The 19977-nt window shown below is 38.0% G+C and overlaps 1 protein-coding gene across 4 annotated transcripts in view; it reads right to left on the bottom strand.

Annotated features, from left to right (window-relative positions):
• Meis1 (Meis homeobox 1) overlaps window positions 1-19977 on the bottom strand; it is a 142293-nt gene that overhangs the window by 109332 nt on the left and 12984 nt on the right. For 2 of the 4 annotated variants that reach the window (XM_048352629.1, XM_048352631.1), the window contains exons 7-8: window positions 14054-14125; window positions 1573-1684 (exon numbers count right to left, since the gene is read on the bottom strand). In XM_048352629.1, the coding sequence (XP_048208586.1) occupies window positions 1573-1684; window positions 14054-14125 (184 nt within the window). The remainder of the gene's footprint in view (window positions 1-1572; window positions 1685-14053; window positions 14126-19977) is intronic. The other 2 variants (XM_048352630.1, XM_048352632.1) reach the window with 1 other exon arrangement.

Here is a 19977-nt window from a genome sequence, read left to right as displayed (position 1 = left end):
AGGGCATTTGACCCCCTGGTAATCTTATCAGATTATGTTTGAGAAAACTAATGCCTTGCAGTCTTAAGTAAAAGTGCATTTCAGCAGCCAATAAGCCATAATGTCCCAACTAAACTACCTGCTGAGTCTTAGATGATATTCATTTTAAAATGCAAAGAAACCAAAGAGAAACAAACAAAATGTTAGGCTGTGAGTCCGTGTAGCAATCTGGGGCTACAGGGCAAATAATTTAAGCTTCCACTTACACTCTTTGAAAACTCCTAGTATAAGTCAGGCTTTCGAAAGTGCTGACACCATCTTAGCTGTAGTGCTGTGAACAGGGAAAGCATAACACATACATGCACACTTGAAAGAGAAAAGGCCCCTTGGATTTATGCTGCATATCATTCTCCAGTAAAAGTCAGGGGTCAGAGGTGACCTGCTTCTGCCTCAGCTCTGGACCAGTTTACCATTCCAGGCTCCGTTTTTACTAGGCTTAGACTTGTAATGAAGTCAGCAACTTTTCTTTGAACAATAAAATGTCTCCAATGCTTAAAATTATATTCATAGAAGTTATTCCCAGGGCAAAGAACATGCATGTGTCTTAAGAAGAAGAAGAAGAAGAAAAACAAAAGCCTTCCTTGCTCTTGTTTTCAAATTAATCATGCTAAATTCCTTGTAGACCTCGGGGTTCTAATTGGTATAGATAGCCCAAGTATGTTAAACTACAAGATTCCTTTGTTGCCTCAAGAGCACTCTGACAAAGTAAGATCACAAAATCAGATTTCTATAGTATGTACCCACTGTCGGCCGAGGCAGCTTCATTAAAGTGGTCTTTTTATATTCAGATAAATGATTCTCTTAGTAACTTTAAGTGCTTTAAGTAAACACAAAACATCATCCAAAGTAATACAAGCTATTTGGATACTCAATCGCTCCCCCCACCCTCCGCCACCTTTTCTGAAGACTAACTTGAGGTTTAAACTTCATTGCCTATTCAGATCCATGCACAGGCACACACACAGGTCTGTGCATCCAGAGTGTTTCCCATGCCTTCTTGATGACATTTGTTCTGGCTTTGCAAAGAGTTAAGTCCTTAAGAGACGCCAATAATAAAACCAGAAAATTGCCCTCAACTTTATGGGAAGGGAAGCCCAGCATAGGGTTGCCCAATGCCTTCTATGCACCTTCCGTATCGGTCCACATCATTTACTTGGATCCTACTGAGGTTTTTTTCATGTACCCTTGAAGGGCCTCTAGGGCTAGGTAGTAATAATACTTTCCATTTGTATAGCAAGGCACTCCTGCCATCCTGTTTATACACATTTGAACTTTGTAATCTCCTCCTTTAGACTTGTTCTCAGCCAGTTCACTGACCCTATTTCATGGAAGTGGCCAATGTCAGGCAGTTAGGTAGCTGGAATGGCCCAGAAGAAAAGGATTGGGGAATTAAACAAGAAGAGCAAATTCTCAAATTATATGGGATTTATGTTCCAGGAAAAGTTATATACAGAGAGAGATACTAGACATTTCTGATTTTCCAAGTATTGAAAATGAACCAAGAATCAAAGAGAATAAAAACACCTCTCCTACCTTGCTCACTGCTGTTATCCCCACTGTGTGACGTGTGGCCACCGCTGGAAGGGCCGGGGGTTCCTCCTGAACGGGTGGACGCTGTGTCGTCATGATCTCTGTTCCAAGAGGGCTGTGGGACACAAACAAAAAACCTGAATAAGAACTGGTTGCTAATACTTGATAGGTGTGATCCTGTCAGATGACAAAGTGATGGAGGGCTAGGATGGATTAATATACCATCTTCCCCACCCCACCCCCCACTTCAAACATGGTCTTGACTCAAGGCTGCAACCAGGCAATTCAAAATTTGCTAACCTGGGTGTTGATGGCTTACACTTGTACTCCTAGCTACTCAGCAGACTGAGATCTGAGAATCTTGGTTCAAAATCAGCCCAGGCAGGAAAGTCCATCAGATTCTTATCTCCACTCAATCACTAAAAAGCCAGATGCTTGCTGAGCTGTGGCTTGAGCTTAAGCTGTGTGTGCCTTAAGTGGTAGCAGACCAGGTTAAAGACAACACCCAAGTCTGGAGTTCAAGCCTCAGTGCTGGGAAGGAAGGAAGGAAGGAAGGAAGGAAGGAAGGAAGGAAGGAAGGAAGGAAGGAAGGGAGGGAGGAAGGAAGGAAGGAAGGGAAGAAGGAAGTTTAAAACCTTGCAAATTCCCACTAACAGCTATTTTTTTTATAAGTAATTGCATGCTTTATTATCAAGAAAAACAGAAACATTGCAGGCAGGGAAGGAGGAAAAAGCTGTCACTTGATTCGGACTATATTTTAATACCATCAAACACTCTGGCACCACAGGCTGTTCCTGTGGAGGTATATGAGAGTGGTGGTCTCTAACATTGAGACCACAGAGGCCCATGCTTGGTCCTAGAAGATAAACATGGCAGAGCTTTTAAGATCTCACAATTAGGCCAGGGCCCGTAATAGCTAGTATGTGTCAGCTGTTTGCCTGATGGGACATAGCAAATGGACCAGGCACAAGGACAAAAAAGAAATGAGAATAACAATAGATTCACATGGACTGTGTACACTCAGCCCCATGCAGAGCCTTCTTGTACTATTGAACGGAAAACAGATGTTGCTTCTTATCACTGGGTGCATTTGAAAGTAACATTCAGATAGGAAAAATTGGCTGTAAATTAAATTCTTAGGGAAAACAATCATGGCGATACTTCTCCCAAATCTCTCTTTATCACTAGAAAAGACTTTAATTAGCTTTTAGTGCGAGCTTTCAAAAACAGCCTCATGAGTCACTGGTCATCTGGCACAGTAGGAACGGTACAGACAAGAAAGCTGGCTCTTGGCTGGGAAGTGATATTTGTCTTGAAGATTATTAGTGCGAAAGTGAGATGATCTTGCGTGTAAAATATGTATACATCATTTCGGTCATATAAGGTCACGGTTCATGACTGAGTAATAATAAAGGTTACTGACCCTTCCAATATCTTTGGTTGCCTAGAAAAATTAAGGTGTTCTTTGCTCATCTCTTGAAAAGTATGTTTCTCACCCCTAGGAAAATGGGAAGGGCTGAGGAGATTATAAAGAATGTTCCAGATACCCAGATCTTATTTACAAAGCTTGCCAGGTTACGAATCAAAGGGAATGCTCGCTACTCCTGGGAAGGATATTCACCTCCACCTATTGTAAGTCTGTTGGCCAGAAGGTTAGTCCAGACCCGAAGTGAAATGAAGTCACACAAGGACACACCCCTTGTAGGCTTGACTTGCCCATTATGCATAATCTCAAAAACAGTGCTAATTGATCTGCTGATTCCGTGATTGAGAGATATGTGAACTGTGAAAGAGTGCTTTTTATTTATTTATTTTTTCAAGCATGCATTCTGCAGCATACCAGAAGAACGCTGTAAGACGTAATCTGGAACACATGCTCAGAATGCAAACAGTTAATGCATAAATTTTCAGTTTGTACAACTGCAGCTCTAAAAGGGGGACTTGTTTATTCAGAGCTCTGCAGAAAGAATGGTACAGCACCCAGGGGACAGACAATGCCAGGCACAAAACCCCGGTGCCTCGACATGTAAAAGGATGTTTTTCTATGTGCTACAAATCCCACTTGAAAATATAATTAGAAGGAGAAAATGGCAAACTATTGCATTAACTGTAATTGAACAAAAGACTGGCAAGGCATGTGGGAGGCTGCAGGAACCCAGGGGAGCTTCACGATGCATGAGATCTTGCAAGTGACAATCTCTTGGGCACTCTCATTTTATTTATGTTGTCCCTCACTACTATTGTTGACTGGTGATCTGACTTGTAATTAATAGGAAAGCTAGTGATAACAAGCTAAAATACAGAGCAACAGACTAACCTCATCAGAAGCCTGTGTGTTAATCTGATTAAGACTAGGACTCCAAAAAAAAAAAGATGACTTAGAACTCAAGAATGATTCCATATTATCCAGGAAACTGTCCTCCTTTATGCTACGACCGACCTGATATATTCACTATCTTTTAATGAGCTCCACTGATTTATTCAGCCCTGCTCTGCGCCCTCCCCCACTTTTCTACTGTGCAGGATGTAGATTAATTCAATGCTTAATTGTTTAGTAAATTCAATTTTCCACATTCTATTCTGCATAGCTTTAGCTAAGGTTCTTAAATCTTCAGCAGTGAGCCCTGAGCCCAGTGTTTGTGATCTGTGCCTACCTTTTCTCATCACCATTTTTCTTCATCCACCACTTAATTCACCATGAAAAGATTTTCCTTGCTGGAAATTCTGATTCCGCTATGATCTGTGAGGCATTCCGATTCATTGCATTTTCATTGTGTTGGGTCTTAGATGCTTGGCTCTTCTTTTCTCACAGCTATCGCCACATTATACAGGCATTCATGCAAGAAATGTTGGATTCCACCTCAGTTTATCCAAATTTTGTGTGCAACCTATATGTTTAAATTTCTGTGTTCGCCAAAGGTAGGAGCCCAGTATTTTCCACCTAATATTATTCTTCTCACAGCCTTGCTCTTCCGGAAGGCCTGTGAATACTGAATGCACTTCTCTGAAATGAAATCTAACTTTTGTGGTCCTTTCTTGAATTAGCATTTTGCGAATTAGCATTTCAAGAGTGGTGTAGTCATATGAAACTGAGCATTAGGAGAAATCCACAAGGTTACAAAAACAGAACAAGAATTATGCTTAGTTCAGTTCATTAAGCATGATTAAAGTCGAAGTATCAGAAATAGCTCATGAACTCTTCTAGAATAAATATGTAAGACAGCCCTAATCAGAAAGAACTCCTCTAAACTCTGTTGCCAGAAGATCTCTGTTATAATAACAGATCTCTGTAACTATAGGTGGTCACACCAAACAACATCATTATTTTAAAAATAAAATATGTGCATATGATTATGTACATACATCTGTGAAGGTGTGATTTGCTTGGGGCCACTTGTAAAGTAAGGCTGACAGAATAAAATCAACGATGCATTGCATTAGATATACAGCAAACCTTAGTCACGGTTCTAAATTAAGTCCCAAAGAGGGCTTTCTTCTTCTGCTTCTTCAATGTACATAATTTCCAAATGAGCAATGGCTGTGTTCTCATCTATTAGAAATCCATTAAGACAAGAGGACCTAACCTGAAGCCCAGAGGCTTCATGGGGGAGGAAGGGGGGCTTGTTTTAATAATATTTGTGTTTATGTATGGATTTACCTATTTTTACTCCATGGATAGTGTCCCTAACGTTTTCCTAAATTCTCAAAGGAGTACGTGACTTCAAAAGCTTGAGAAAGCTCTAAGAAATGTTTACAGGACTCTACCTGGAGAGAACTCAAGAATCCCTGAGACTAAAATCTCATTCAGCATTGACAGTCAAGGTCCTTCTAAAGCTTATCATAAAATGCAAAGAGTCAACTATAGTCTTTCCTCCATCAGAAAGTTCCTCTTGGTCAATCGACAGATTACGCCATACAACATATAAGCCATCTTACTTTCCACTCATGTTTTCTTCTAACTCTTGGGTCTCAAAAGACAGTCATTTAGAAACATGTGAAGAAAGCTCTGGCTTCTTCCTACCCCCTTCTTTGTCAACTCGAATACTTCTGTTTCTTGCACGGGGTCTTAAGAATTCACAAAACTAAGTTGTTTGGTTTACTAAATTATTCATGGCCTAGTATTTTTTATTTAAAAGGCAATTTTGCTGACATCTGGTCATATGAGAGAAGCAATGACCTCCCCTGGCTGTGCGCTCCTTCAGAGCACAGATAGCATCTTATCTGGATCTGTCTTCTTTCCTGGCTCAGGACATGCATGGTTTAGCCACCAATGGATGCTTAAGGTACTCAAATTAATTATTATTAGCTCCCAGAGTTCCAACAAATAAACTACACTTTCAAAAATGACCTACCATCCTGAATAAAGAAGTCCATCAGTGACCTTTTATGCCTTAAATTTGGACATACTTCACTCCTCATCACCTTTCATATTTCCCGGGGACAGTATCTTTCACTACCATGGCGTGAATGATCACCACCATACCACTCAAATTGTGTCTAGGGATCTGTTCCTTGGACTTTACATTTATATGTCCAACTACCAACAGCTTTGAGATTAAGCTCTTCATATCTCCACTAAATCTTCTAGTCTTTTTTTCTTTTTTTGGTCCAAGACTAGAACTCTACTTGCATTCTACAACCTGAACCAGGCTGTCAACCCCTTCCAATTTATTTCTTAAATATCACCATCCCAGTAGATACTATACCATCTCTCCAGGATACAAACCTAAGAAACATCTGTGTCATCTCTCCCCTGAGTCTCTCCTCCTCTCCACTTCTCCATACCATCAGTCATGGCTTGTCCACCTTTAGCAATAAATAATCAACAAAATATCTCCTTTCCTTTTTCTTATTTTTTCCCCAATACTAGGGATTAAACCTAGGGCTTCATTCAAGCTACACAAATACTCTAAATCTTGAATCCACACCTCCTATTGTCTTTTTCTTTTTGTTTTGGGGAAAGTCTCATCCACTTTTGCCAGGTCTGACTCCAAGTTTGTAATCCTTCTGTAGCATGTACCACCACATCCAGTCAAATTTCCTACTTTGTACTGATTCCCTCTGTCAGTAATGCCCTCCTCACTGATCAGCTCAATTCCACTAGAGCACAAGCTCCCTGAGGGCAGGAGCGGCACTATTCTGCTCACCACTGCTTCCTGAGGACCAAGTAATACCACTGTGGCTGGTACTTGGGAAATGAGCATTGAATACGTAAGACAATCTGCAGTGTTTAGTTGAATTCACTAAACATGTTATAATCTCTCCACAGGGACCACTCCGTTCCTTGTTCCTTGTGCCTCAGCAACACTAAACTGCCTTTGGTTTCTAAAAATATTTGGCTGCTTTCTCCTCTGTCTTCAATGCCCTTCTCTGCCCTTCTTGGCAGGAACTATTTCCATCTTAGTTCTTAAGGCACACTTCATACACCACCTTCTCCCAAAGTCGTTCCCTGCACGCACACACACACACACCACACACACACACACACACACCACACACACACACACACAGAGTATCCTGAAACTCATACATACCTCCATCATTTCACTCTCTTGTGGCATTACAATGTTATATCTGTCTACAACTCAATGCTACAAATGTCTTGGACTAAATCTTATTCATCATTATATCTAGAAATGTCTATATTGAAATATATATGTTTATGGAAGTGTATATATATGTATGTGTTTGTGCATGTATGCACATACTTCATATATATGCTGGTGCTGGTGCTTGAACTCGGGGCCTGGGCACTGCCCTTAGCTTTTTTGTTTAAGTGATAGAGTGCCAGCTTTTTGGTGGTTAATTGGAGATAAGAGTTTCATGAACTTTCTGACTCAGGCTGGTTTTGAACCGTGATACTCCACTCTCAGCTTCCTAGGTAGGATTACAGACATGAGCCCCAGTGCTCTGCTTCAAATATATTTTTGAATGAATGAATAGCTTAAGTAATATAGAAAGAGTTGCTTTGTTGTCACCTGGTACTATGACCTCCTAAATTAAACATCATAAAACATTTTAAAAAAGACTTGTACAATCTAAGTCCATCTCATATATTTGCATTCACATGAACATATAGTACTATAACAAAATGCAGCTTTTTCTTTAAAAAAGGAAAATGCACAGCTAGACAGAAGCTTGTGTAACACCTAGCTGTACCATGTACATAGTCTTAGATAAGTCTGTAATTCTTAATGGTTAATTCAGAATGGTGCATATAAAATGCTCTCCTATATACATAACATATAAGTTGCCAAGATGGAGCAAGCACTCAATAAATGAGAGCTAAAATAACTATTGATAGAGCCACACAGACCTAGGCAACCTAGATACAACCTGGATAGAATGGTGAACTCATCTGGCTTCGTGCACAGCTATCTCCCAGCTGGTGTGTGCTCAAGGAATGCAAACCGATCTTCTTGTTACCTTAGAATAATGTAATTTTACAGGTGGTTTGTTCATGTCTTTCCCATCAACTTTAATTTGATATCTAATATTTATAAATCACTTTACAGTATACAAAGAAGCACTTGGATAAATCTTCTCAGTTGGCCATTCATCACAGCATAATAATGCCAGAATCATTCTTTCCAAATCAGAAAAAAAAAAGAATTTAAACAATAGCCACAAAAACTTCTACCGAGCCACTTAGTGCTAACGGCTAACACCTGTAATCCTAGCTACTCCAGAGGCTAAGAGCTGAGGATTGTAGAAAAAAAATGAAACAACAACTTTAGTGGTTCCATTAAAAAAAAAAGTGACCTTGATGACTTTGACCCTGAAGAGATCAGCTTTGAAAAGTCTGATGAAGTCATTACAGTGTTCAAAATTTGAAGTCAGTCTGCACCTATGCATACATACTCTTTGGGGAGGTTCATTTCCTCTCTCAAATCTTTTTGGTAAATGGTCCCTAGTGGCCTGAAGGAGATGTCTCCAAAGTAGTCCTGCCCCTCCAGGGCAGAGGTTATAGTCACCTGAGGCCTGCGCCCAGGTGCATGGTGGTCATGCACAAACACATTCCCCCATCTGCACATGCTTCCCATACATGCACACAAGCACAAATCACACTACACCTGTAGCGTAGCAGAAAGGACTTCTGAAGGGCACAATCATACATTGCCATGAGAGCCATAGGTAACAGGCCCTCGCATTTTCACCTCTATTTATGAGTGGGCCTGTGCACTCTCCTCTCCTCTTTCTCTCTCTCTCTCTTTCTCCCCACCCCCCTTCAGAAGTATATTACATCAGCCAATAGATTTCTAACACACCCCTCAATCAATGATGCCATCCACGAAAAAGGACCAGAAAAACACATACACAGAGAGAAAAAATCAGGAAGAGGCAAGAAGCCAGGGACCGCAGTGAGAAACAGATCCGGACGTATGTGTGGGCTTGAAGATGACGATGAGGAATGCTGCGAATTTTTTTTAATGTATGAGAATTTAAGCTCTACTCTGTTCACAATCCTAACAATATCCTTAAAGGCTCCCATTAGAACATGCTTGATAATCACAGGTCATGTGATCATTCAGCCCAGTTCACCAACATGTATTGAGCACTTTCAGAACACCTAAATATTATCCCCAAGTGCTATTAGCTCACACCTGTGTGATCCTAGCTACTCAGGGGACTGAGATCTGAGGATTGCAGTTCCAAACCAGCCCTGGCAGAAAAGTCCCCATGAAACTCTTATCTCCAATTAACCACTCAAATACTGAATGTGGAGCAGTGGCTCAAAGCAGTAGAGTGGTAGCCTTGAGCAAAATGGCTCAGGGACAGCACCCAGGCCCTGAGCTCAAGCCCCACAACCACCAATTTTATATATATATATATATATATATATATATATATACATATATATATATACACACACACATATATAATATTTCTTAAACCATGGCAGAGGGGGGAGCTGGCTCATACCTCTAATCCTCACTACTGAGGAGTCTGAGATCTTTTCTACATGTCTAGGGAGAGAAAGTCAAGGAGATTTAGCCCTAATTCAAATGATAGAATACCAACTGTAAGCAGAAAAGTTAAGGGACAATGCTCAGGCCCTGAGTTCAAGCCCCAGTACCAGCATGCGCGCACACACACACGCGCACACACACGCGCACACACACACACACACACACACACAGATGTATTTCCTCTAGGCTACTTCCATTTAACTTCAATTTCAGGTACAGAGAGTAAAATGCTTTCAGGGATTTCAATAAAACACATCCCTACAAATCATTAAGCAAAATTCATCTGGCACACAAATTCAGGCAGTATGCTTTGTTTTGTCTTTTAACTTAAATATTCTGTGTTGTCTTTAAAAAAAAAAGACAACAGCAAAACTGTCCTTTTAAGTTTTTAGCTGTTCTTAAATGCCTGAAGTATCCACAAATTAGTGCCTCAGTTTGTCTGCATGCTCTGGATTCATGGGCCCCATTCACACATTTGGGGAGTGTTTTGGAGAATCCTTTGGAAAGCCCCTATGCACTCTGGCTGAAATAAGCATTTGCTAGTGCTGGGGAAAGGTTGGTAGTGCCCAAGGCAGTCCTTAATGATGGCTCATCCTCACTTGACAGAGAGACTGGCTTTTAAAAAGGTTGCCTCCCCCACGCACTTGATCCCACTTTTACCATCACCTCTCCTCTGGCTCCTCATTCCCCTCTCTGTCCCCTCCCCCACTCCTTTACCTTTGCCAAGCTGCTATGCCTGCCAGGGTTTTTATTGAGCCCCTTTTCAGTGCCAGAATAAAATGCACCTATTACTCCACTTAATAAAGGCCTGAGGGGTCATTTTTGGTGACTCAAGGCATGTGGTAAATTAGTAAGACAATGAAATCCACCATCCTCTTTAAGGATCTGTGGTTCTCACCAACTCTATACTTCTCTTTTCATAATCTTGGCCCTACCAAGTTTGCCATTAAAGACTTTTAATCTAGACATATGTGTTGATATTTTCCAATCATTCCTTAAGTATGGCACTTACCTCGTTGGTGCTAGTTAGTATCCTCACACACAGCATGTGCCTAATTCAGCATCAAGAGAGGAAGATCTCTAAAACCTTAGCAGCTAAGCAACTGTGGTGTGTTGTTTCCATATATATGAACTTAAATATTTACATAAATAATGTATAGGTTAGATATTATCATATATATGATAGTAGCGGTGGGTAGTTTGTGAAGGCAAAGATAGCATCTGTTAAACTGAGTTCTATATTTCCCAGTTCTCGTGTACCACAAATAAAGCCTACAAAATGATAATTTTTCAAACCTTGAATCCTCTATCTCTGTGTAATGAGGCATGTAGAGAGGAGGAAAAGAATTTTTGTGCTTTTTTTGCCTTTGGTGAAAATTCTCAAAGGAGTAATTTCATCTTTAAGTGAAAAGTTTTCTATCGGGTGGTAATTGTATGAGTTCCAGAACTTGCTGAAGCCTGGGCTCATGCAAATGATTGTTGGTGCATAAAGGTATGTATGTAAATGCATGAGTGCATACACAGCAACAAAAGCACATGTGTGTGCATGCGCATCCATGCTCAGACATACACACCACTCATGCGCACAAGGCAAAAGACAAAACAATATAGTGAGAGCCAGACACAAGTAGTGGCTTACTCCAGTAAGAGTAACTACTTAGGAGGCTGAGATCTAAAGGTCCTAAGGTCTAAGGGTTCAAAGCCAGCCTGAGCTAGAAAGTCCATGAGACTCTTACCTGCAATGAATTACCAAAAGGCTGTAAGTAAAAGTATCACTGAAGTAATAGAATGCCGAAAAGCTAAGGGACAGCATACAGACCCTGAGTTAAGGACCCAGGATTGGCACCAAAATAAATAAATGAACAAATAAATAAATAAAAAGTGAAAGACTTAAATGTTTTCCATTATATGATAAAGCAAATTACATATATATATATGACCTGCTTTAAAATCCATATATATGTGTAGGTATATACATGGATATATACATACACATATATTTCATATATATACATATATATATATATTACTCATCCATGAGCTACATAGATCACTGATACTGATCCACTAAATATATTGCTCATGCTCCTGAAAATAGCCCAATTCTTTTTCCTCCCACTCCCTGGAGGCTAATATGTAAGGCATGGAGGGCAAAAATTAGAAAGCTCAGTTCCAGCATCATGGGTCCTTTTCTCAATGCTTCTGAAAGTCCTGCTTTCCCACTGCCTGCCGAGTTTTAGTTCTCAACTCTGATACTCGCAGGTAATTGATCTGCACAGTTTAACTAATCCATCCAAGTCATTTAAAGACCAATAATGCTTCATCTATAGATGAAAAACTATAACCAAAATATTCCAAAAGCATTCCAGATGAAATCCATACAGCAGTGATCAATGTTGCCCATTTTCTTCAACTATTGGAATCAAAGCTCATATCATCCCCAGGTGATGTGCTCCACTGTGGTCTAAGAAGATAACAAATTTCTACATGAGGCACATAGCACACAAATTATAGGGAAGAAGAATAATTACGAAGAAAGGCAATTGACAAGTATTGACAACCAAAACTGGAAAACTGGAACGTAACACAGAACACAGAGCAGACAAGTAATTTAGGAACCATTCAAGTGCACTGATTGTTCAAATTCTACTAAGTAGTATGCTGTGGAGAACAATCTCATGAAGAGAAGAAAAAAATAAAGCCTGATTGCACTAAAAATGTCTTAATAGAAGCATTTGTATTTTCATAACCTTTCCTGCAGGATCCAGGCATGGTAATAAGCACCCCCATAGTCCCAGCTATGTGGGAGAACAAGCCCACGAATTCAAGACTAGTCTGGGTAACACAGTGAGACTCTGTCTTGAAATAAGTACTTGTGGCTCATGTTTGTAATTCTAGCTACTCAGGAGGCTGAGATCTGAGAATCGCAGGGCAAAGCCAGCCTCACATCTCCAATTAACCACCCAAAAGCCAGAAGTGGAGCCACCCAGCCCAGGGCCAAAAAGTTCATGAGATTCTTATCTACAATTAATAACACACACACACACACACACACACACACACACACGCAGCTGTGACTCAAGTGATAGAGTGCTAGTCATAAAAGCCCATAGACAGCATCCAGGCCCGGACTTCAAGCCCCAAGACTAGCACAAAAAGATAAAATAGCTAACTACTCAAGAGACTGAGATCTGAGCATCCCAGTTGAAAGCTAGTCTGACCATCTCCAATTAACTATCAAAAAGCCATAAATAGCAGTGTGGTTCAAGTGGTAGAATTCTAACCTTGAGCAAAATGTTCAAGGGCTGCACCCAGGCCATGAGTTCAAACCTCAGTACTACCACAAATAAATAAATAAGTCAACAAATGAATCTTTCCTTTATCTATGCCATTGTATTATGGATGGCATGATACTAGTCAAATAAATACCTATATTTCAGAATGTTAACAATGATATGTGTTTTGCTCCTACAAACTGAACAAAGCAAATAGACTTTAAAGTTTGACTCAAACAAATAAGCAAAACCCTAATTCAACTAGTGCCGCTATATGTCCAAATAGTTTTATCTAAATATTTCCATTCTTTATTGATCTGCTAGGGGCTTTCTTCTACATGTTAGATTTTTTTTTCTTTTATTTCTACTTAGCAGTAGAAGAAGAGCAATAAATTACATGTCAGTTTACCTGTTGTGATAAAAACCCATTTTAAAAGATAGTTTGCTTTCTATTTGAAACTTTGTTTTAGGCTTCTGCAAACAAATTAAGTTAAAATAAACTCTAGTGTCTTATATAAAACAACTTCAAACCACAAACATCCTAGCAAAAGGATCATCCCATCCTTCAGAAAACATTGTCTCCTTAGAGTAAGTAGCTATCAAGACTCTGGGAGGAACTCTGCAGATCAATGCAGACCAGACACGAGGTGGCACAAAGAGGCAGAGAGTTTGAGAATACTTACACCAAGGTCTGCACATACTTTAATTATGAATCTTCAGTAAGTTGTTGTACTGACTCAGAGACATAGCTGAAGATCTAGTTTCTTTGTGTTTGTTAGTTTAGTTGCTTGGTTGGTTTGATTGTTATTGAAGACTGGGTCTCCCTATGTAGCCAGACTGGCCTTCAATCCATGATCTTCCTGCCTCAGCCTCCCAAAGACTGGGATTACAAGCATATGCCATCATGATTTCCTGTTTCCTTTTATACTATGGAGAAATCTGAATAATAGCAAACCCCTCATAACATAACATTTTTTAAACGATAAAATTCTTTATAAACAACAGTACCTAGTGTTTCCTCCCCAAATCCAATTCCTTTATCCAAGAATGGGCAAAAAAAAAAAAATAGTTATTTAATTAGTGCTCAAGAGTGTGATGGGAGTGAGCACTATCCTAAAGGTTTCACAAACACCCTTATGTAGTTCTTACAGCAATTGAGTGAAGAGAATACTATTACTTTCATTATCTCCCATTTCACAGACTATGAAACAAACTCACCACCAAGGGGAAGTGACTTACCTTCTCATAGCAGTCTAGGTTCAAGCACGAATGTTCTGACTCTAAATTGTACGTCCCTGGGACCGCGCCTGCCTGAAAGGGTGTGTGATTGAAAGTTGCAATCAGCACACTTAGTTGTTCTTTGGCAAGTATTTTGGACGTTTTATCTTTTCTACTCTCAAAGCAGAAAATTCACAATTTTGGTATGAGGAGGATAAAAGTTCAGCCAAGATGTAGTGTTATTTAATTCTCCTACCTGGTAGCATCATGTTTCAGATAAAAGAACCTTTGGAAAGAGTCTTTTACTATTGCTTTACACTGATAATTAGGAATAACATATGCTTTACAGTACACTCTGATTTCCTTAGGAGTTTTGAGAAGCATCTCTAACTTTCTGTATTCTCAATGATTTTTTGAAGCATCTGTTATTTCTCAAGGATTTCTTTAAACTCTGTTAAAGTCAGAGATGGGAGATTATTCCTCTCTTGTATTATTTATCTTTGATACAATCATCAAATAGGACTTTCTCAAAGCATCCCAGAATTTAAGTTTCTAGAATGGCCAAGTTCTCTCTATTCTGAAGTACTTAACCTGGAAACCAACAACAAAACTGTAACTACTGTTCCCTTTTTTTAGGAAAGACCATGAATCAGAATGTTACTCTTCAGCAACCCCCAAGGCTGGGGATTATTCATACTGCTTCACAGTTACAGAGTGTTTGCAGTATTACAAGAATATTTTCTGAATTATGAAAAGGCCCATAATTGATATCAGTGCTTTATTCTCCTCTTTTTTTCCTTGTTAACATGTTCTTTACCTACCCCCATAAACATTAAACCCCCAAACAACTCACTATCAGGTGGCAAGGAAAACTTTAGACTGTCTCCACAGTGGAGTAAAGAACACTACATCTAACTGACATGACAGGGGGTAATTTGGAAAATAAAATCACATTTCCACAATCCTAAATTCCAGCATAAAATGTTTCTATGAACTCAAATGCAGATTGTTACTGGTTTTGAATAATTGTTCGAATAAAGATATCTCAACCCCAACAATACACTCGATGTTCACAGGATAACCATTGTCTGCATGTCTCACTTTGTGCAAGGAAGCTCAGGACACAATGAGTCTAATCTTTTCTTGGTGACTTTGGGGTTAAATGAAGCTTGTAAAAAAAACATTTCCAGATATGAAAAACAATAGGCAAAGCCACCAAATTCATGACCAATGTTAAAAAGTCTATGAACAATAAATATTCCTGAGAAAATCTGGGCACATCATAGGGCCCAAGAAAATACCTTCACAGAAAGGAAGGAGCTAAATGATTCTACTGCTCAAAATATTTTCCCTAAAACATTAATTTATCATTAAGATCAATTATGCAAAATTCCCGATTCTCTTTGTTCATAGATACAGCCAAGAAAACGATGACAATTAAAATAAAAATAGCAACAAGCTGTTACCCCTAGAACTAGGAAACATAAATACAAGACAGCTCTGTGAGATGAGAGGACTTTGAGGGTAATTCTTATTATCTACTCAAAGAGGTAGCGTTTGGGACACAGATGCCACCTCTATGCCACAGAGAAAAGTTCCATATGCCCAGTAGAATTGTAGCATAATTCCCATAAATAATGTATATGATAGAATGTAAATAAATAATACATTTATCTGAACTACTCACAAGAGAGAAAAGCCGCATGGTTTCTCAAGAAATTAACTCTCCCAGGAATGAACAATTTCAAATAAATGTAATGTTTCATAGCTAATATCATGAAAATTTTCTTCAGTGTGACTCTGAAGACAATTTCAGATCCAAGTAATTCCAACTTCCAAGTAAATATCCGAACTAAAGCCTAGATGCGTAGTTTAACATACTATGATTGTAGCATAATAGCAAATAGTGCCTGGCCTATTTGACTTTTGTTTTTAATTTCCCTGCTGTCTTGTTAGCTTTCACGATCACTACAATAACTAGGTTTAAAATGACCTGTTCAAATCTTTGTTCTATGAATTAGTGTCTTTTCCTCAGGAAGAATAACTTCAATGTTGCAGTAAACAGAAGTGTGTGTGTGTGTGTGTGTGTGTGTGTGTGTGTGTGTGTGTGTAATAATCCCAGAGACTTCACCTGCTCTAGTTAGTTTTCTACAACTTTACATTTTAAATATTGTTCATCTACCTCCAAGAAGTAAATCCCTCTTGAGGCTCTATAGACAAATATTCCATTTCATGTAAATAGTGTAAGTACTCTTTAGGATCTCAGGCTTCCGATACCATTCTATCTGAAATTAAGTTTTCAACTCACTAAGGAATAATTTCTGAATAACAGAAAACAGTATAGGTCAGAGTTAATTACCACTTGTCTATCAAATTCAGTTAAGATTGTTGATCACAGCCAAACAACTATAAGGGCACTAAGAGGAGTTTTCTTGTCAAAAAAGTTCTTAGTCTTTCAGTTTCAAATACATTATTTTAAAAGTTTCCTAATAGTCATAAAAACAACTTTGCTTTAAAGAGTTTCTGTGAGACATACTGTGAATGCAAATTCAGAATAAAATGCTAATCATGGAGATCTGGGAACAAATATGGACTATCAGTTAAGAACACAGTCACTGAAAACACCTTTAAGCTTTCAGAGGAAGAGCTCAAAAGGGCTGATGTGCATCTTTCTATCAGGTGTTCACAGCCCTAGGGAAACTAAGTAAGGATAACAAGTTCTCAATTTTTCACCTAATTGTAAGGCACAGGTTGGGAATAGTTGATGACATTTGGCCTCTATCCATTCTTGTTCTAAAGGAACAATTAACTTCATTTCAGGGAAAATAAACCCACATATAGGTAACAATTCACAAGGTACTATAATAGGAAATGAGACCTAGCAAACTAGTTCAAGTTCAAACCTCAGACATGGGATTTTCATTGTTCATAAAATGGTGTGAGAGAAAAAAATCTCACAAAGTGATAAGGAAAAGAAAGAATTGTAGTTCTACCTTGCTATTCAATAATTAACAATCCAGATCTTTGCAGATAATAATAAACATTCTACCTTGTCAAGTGTGAGGAAAAATCTATAGAAATGAAAATCCATGGGCAATAGCAAACAATCACAAATTGTTTATGTTGTCAGGTACTGCTATTAGAATGTCATATATTGATATTAGACCAATTATATCACTGAGAATGATATTAGATTTCTATCAGAAATTCTACTGAGCCAGAGTCACATACATTTAAACTCATTGTAAAATGTAAGACTTTATAGCATGACAAAATGGGAGGGTGGGGAAATAGCATGTTTACAATTTTTTACTTAATCTTCCTAAATGAATAAATAGTGTGGTCACTTAAAAAGTTTTATTTAGTAAACAAAAGTTATAACAGGATTTCTTTTCTGTAGAATGATTTAAGTTTCATAAAGAATGATTACATTATTTACTCAAGTTTCTTTACCTTGTCAATGCAAATTCTATTAATTGTAAGTGGAGTCAAAGTGTCAAGGGAAGACTCAGTAGTAGAAATGTATTTTTGAGAATTATAAAAAATATATATAATTTATTTTCACAACTTATTTATCCTCCAATAATTTAGCTATACTCACTGATGTGTATGCCATGGGAAAGCTGTAGCAATTTCCCTTCGTAAGAAGTTAATATTATTGTTCTCACTACAATTCATATTTGACTACATCTACGTATAATACCAATAAACAACAGGTGTATAATTCAATAAATCTAGAAAGCAGCCTCTTTCACCAGAGAATAAACTCTTTATGGTAGGTTTTAGTCAATTTTTAGGAAATCTAAACCAAGAAGTCAAGAAGTATAAAATAATTTTCAAAGACATGCACTCACATATTATTTCTTTAATGAGAACACATTCTCTAGACTAAGAAATGAGATTTGGCAAAAACAATTCAGAAGGAGTCTAGTAAGGTGTTGCCAAATGATTTAATTCTGTGCACTTGAATGTATTAAATTGATTAAAACTGGAGGCTACCAACAAATATTTAAATGAACATATTCTGGCTTACTTCACACATTATCCTCTATACCATTTGTTAAAATGTCAAAATTTGTAAATGTGGGAAATCTAACAATTGTCCAATATAGGTGTATTTCCTAGAGAGCCTCTTTAAGACTCCAAAAATCTTTCTTAAATTCCATACTCCTGAAATCATTGCATGTTAAATTTAGAATATAAAGAAACTCTTCTTTTAGCTCTTAGACTACCTAGATACAACCATCTTCTTGCATTTCCCCAAACTGATATGCAAGGTTCATTCACGAATGCTGAGGATAATAAAGTACCCCAAAACAAGAAGTTAATGACTCTACAATCTACTGAGTCCTAAAAGCCGATATCTGAAACTATAGGATGCCATTGTCCAAAAAAGATATGTACTCATTATCTGGCTGTGAAATGGTAACCACTCTCCATACAACACCTTATAATAACAACAATAAAATTACATGTTTTAAAAAATGTGAAACTATAATTTAAAGTTGTAAGTTTTAGTTTTTTATTTTATTGAAAAAAAACTTTCTTGATTTTTGTCATCCTTGAGATTGAGCCCAGGGCCTCCCATATAACCTACCACCAAGCTACTCTTTCTTTCTACCCCTTAACTTTTTAAATAGGTATTATGTCCTGATATTTCCTGCTGAGTTAAGAACCCTAAGACTGACATGATTTACAGCAGTGTTCTTTTACTTGAGATTCTGAAAACCTTTGAGCTTGACATCTGCACAACTGTCAGATAAACTGTGTCATGTGCATTCTTATTTCTTTATTTGTAAAATAGCACTTACCCATAATTTTGATCTAGTTTTGAAATATTAATCTTTTCCACTCAGGAGAGGAAAAAACTCTTTCCATCATAGCATAAATTCAAGCATAACTTTGATACAAATATGACAGATATCAGAATCCAAAAGAGGCCAACTAAAAAGCTACAGTGGCAAACATTTAAGACTATGTAACAAAAATGACTGAGAACCATATCAGTTTACTATCCTTCAACCATTTCCCTGACAGTGGAGTCAAATAATATTGAATTATAGACCTTCTTACAGGAAGTCTTATTTCATGTTCATTTTTTGATCATTTCCCTAGTAGGCCCCATAGAAATTTGGCCGCATGCCTTCTTTCCTCCAGAAGTTTTTCAATATATGCTTGGGTTGTGTTTGATGATTAAGTGCTCATTGATTAAAACTTTTAGGGCTGGGGGATTGCGGCTCAGTAGTATAGAGCACTTGTTTAGGATTGGATCCCCAGTACCACACACAAAAAAAGTCAAATACTTCAGAATTTCACAATCAACATGTTCACATTCATAAGAACATACTGTTGTTACAATGAAAAACATTTCAATATGAAAATGCTTTACTTTAACTCATGCGGACAATATTTTCTGTTGCGACAAGAGTCTTGATAATTTGCTATGTACTCTTCAATTTCTCTGATTCCACCTTCACAGGAAAGTTAGTGGAACTATCTGCTTGACCTTAATAAGTATGTTTCACCTCTGGTCCCACAAATAGTCCTTTTTTTTTTCTTAAAAGAAAGGAGTTTGGGTGCATAATTTTCCCTCCATCTCCTAGCAACAGTTGTGTTTTAAATGGTTTGGACAGACTATTAAAATTTTTAACATATGAGTGTTTGAAAACATAATGATTCAAAATTTATTTTCAAAGTTAGGCAATTATATATATATATATATGTGTGTGTGTGTATGTATATATGTATGTATGTATAACTTGGGGTTTTTTGAAAATAGAACCTACATTTTAATCCTTTACTTCTTTCTCATTTTTTTTCTTCTTCCTCTACTTTTAAGCTTTTCCACATTTCCTAATATGAGCCTGTAAGTTAGAACCAATGGTTATGGTACACACAACTACCCTATATCCTTCTGAATGATGAGCAATGGGGTCATTCTAGTG

This window comes from Perognathus longimembris, chromosome 8 (assembly GCF_023159225.1).
Source record: "Perognathus longimembris pacificus isolate PPM17 chromosome 8, ASM2315922v1, whole genome shotgun sequence".
NCBI lineage: Eukaryota > Metazoa > Chordata > Mammalia > Rodentia > Heteromyidae > Perognathus > Perognathus longimembris.
The sequence above is the reverse complement of the archived record's forward strand: the minus strand, read 5'-3'. Positions and strand labels throughout refer to the sequence as shown.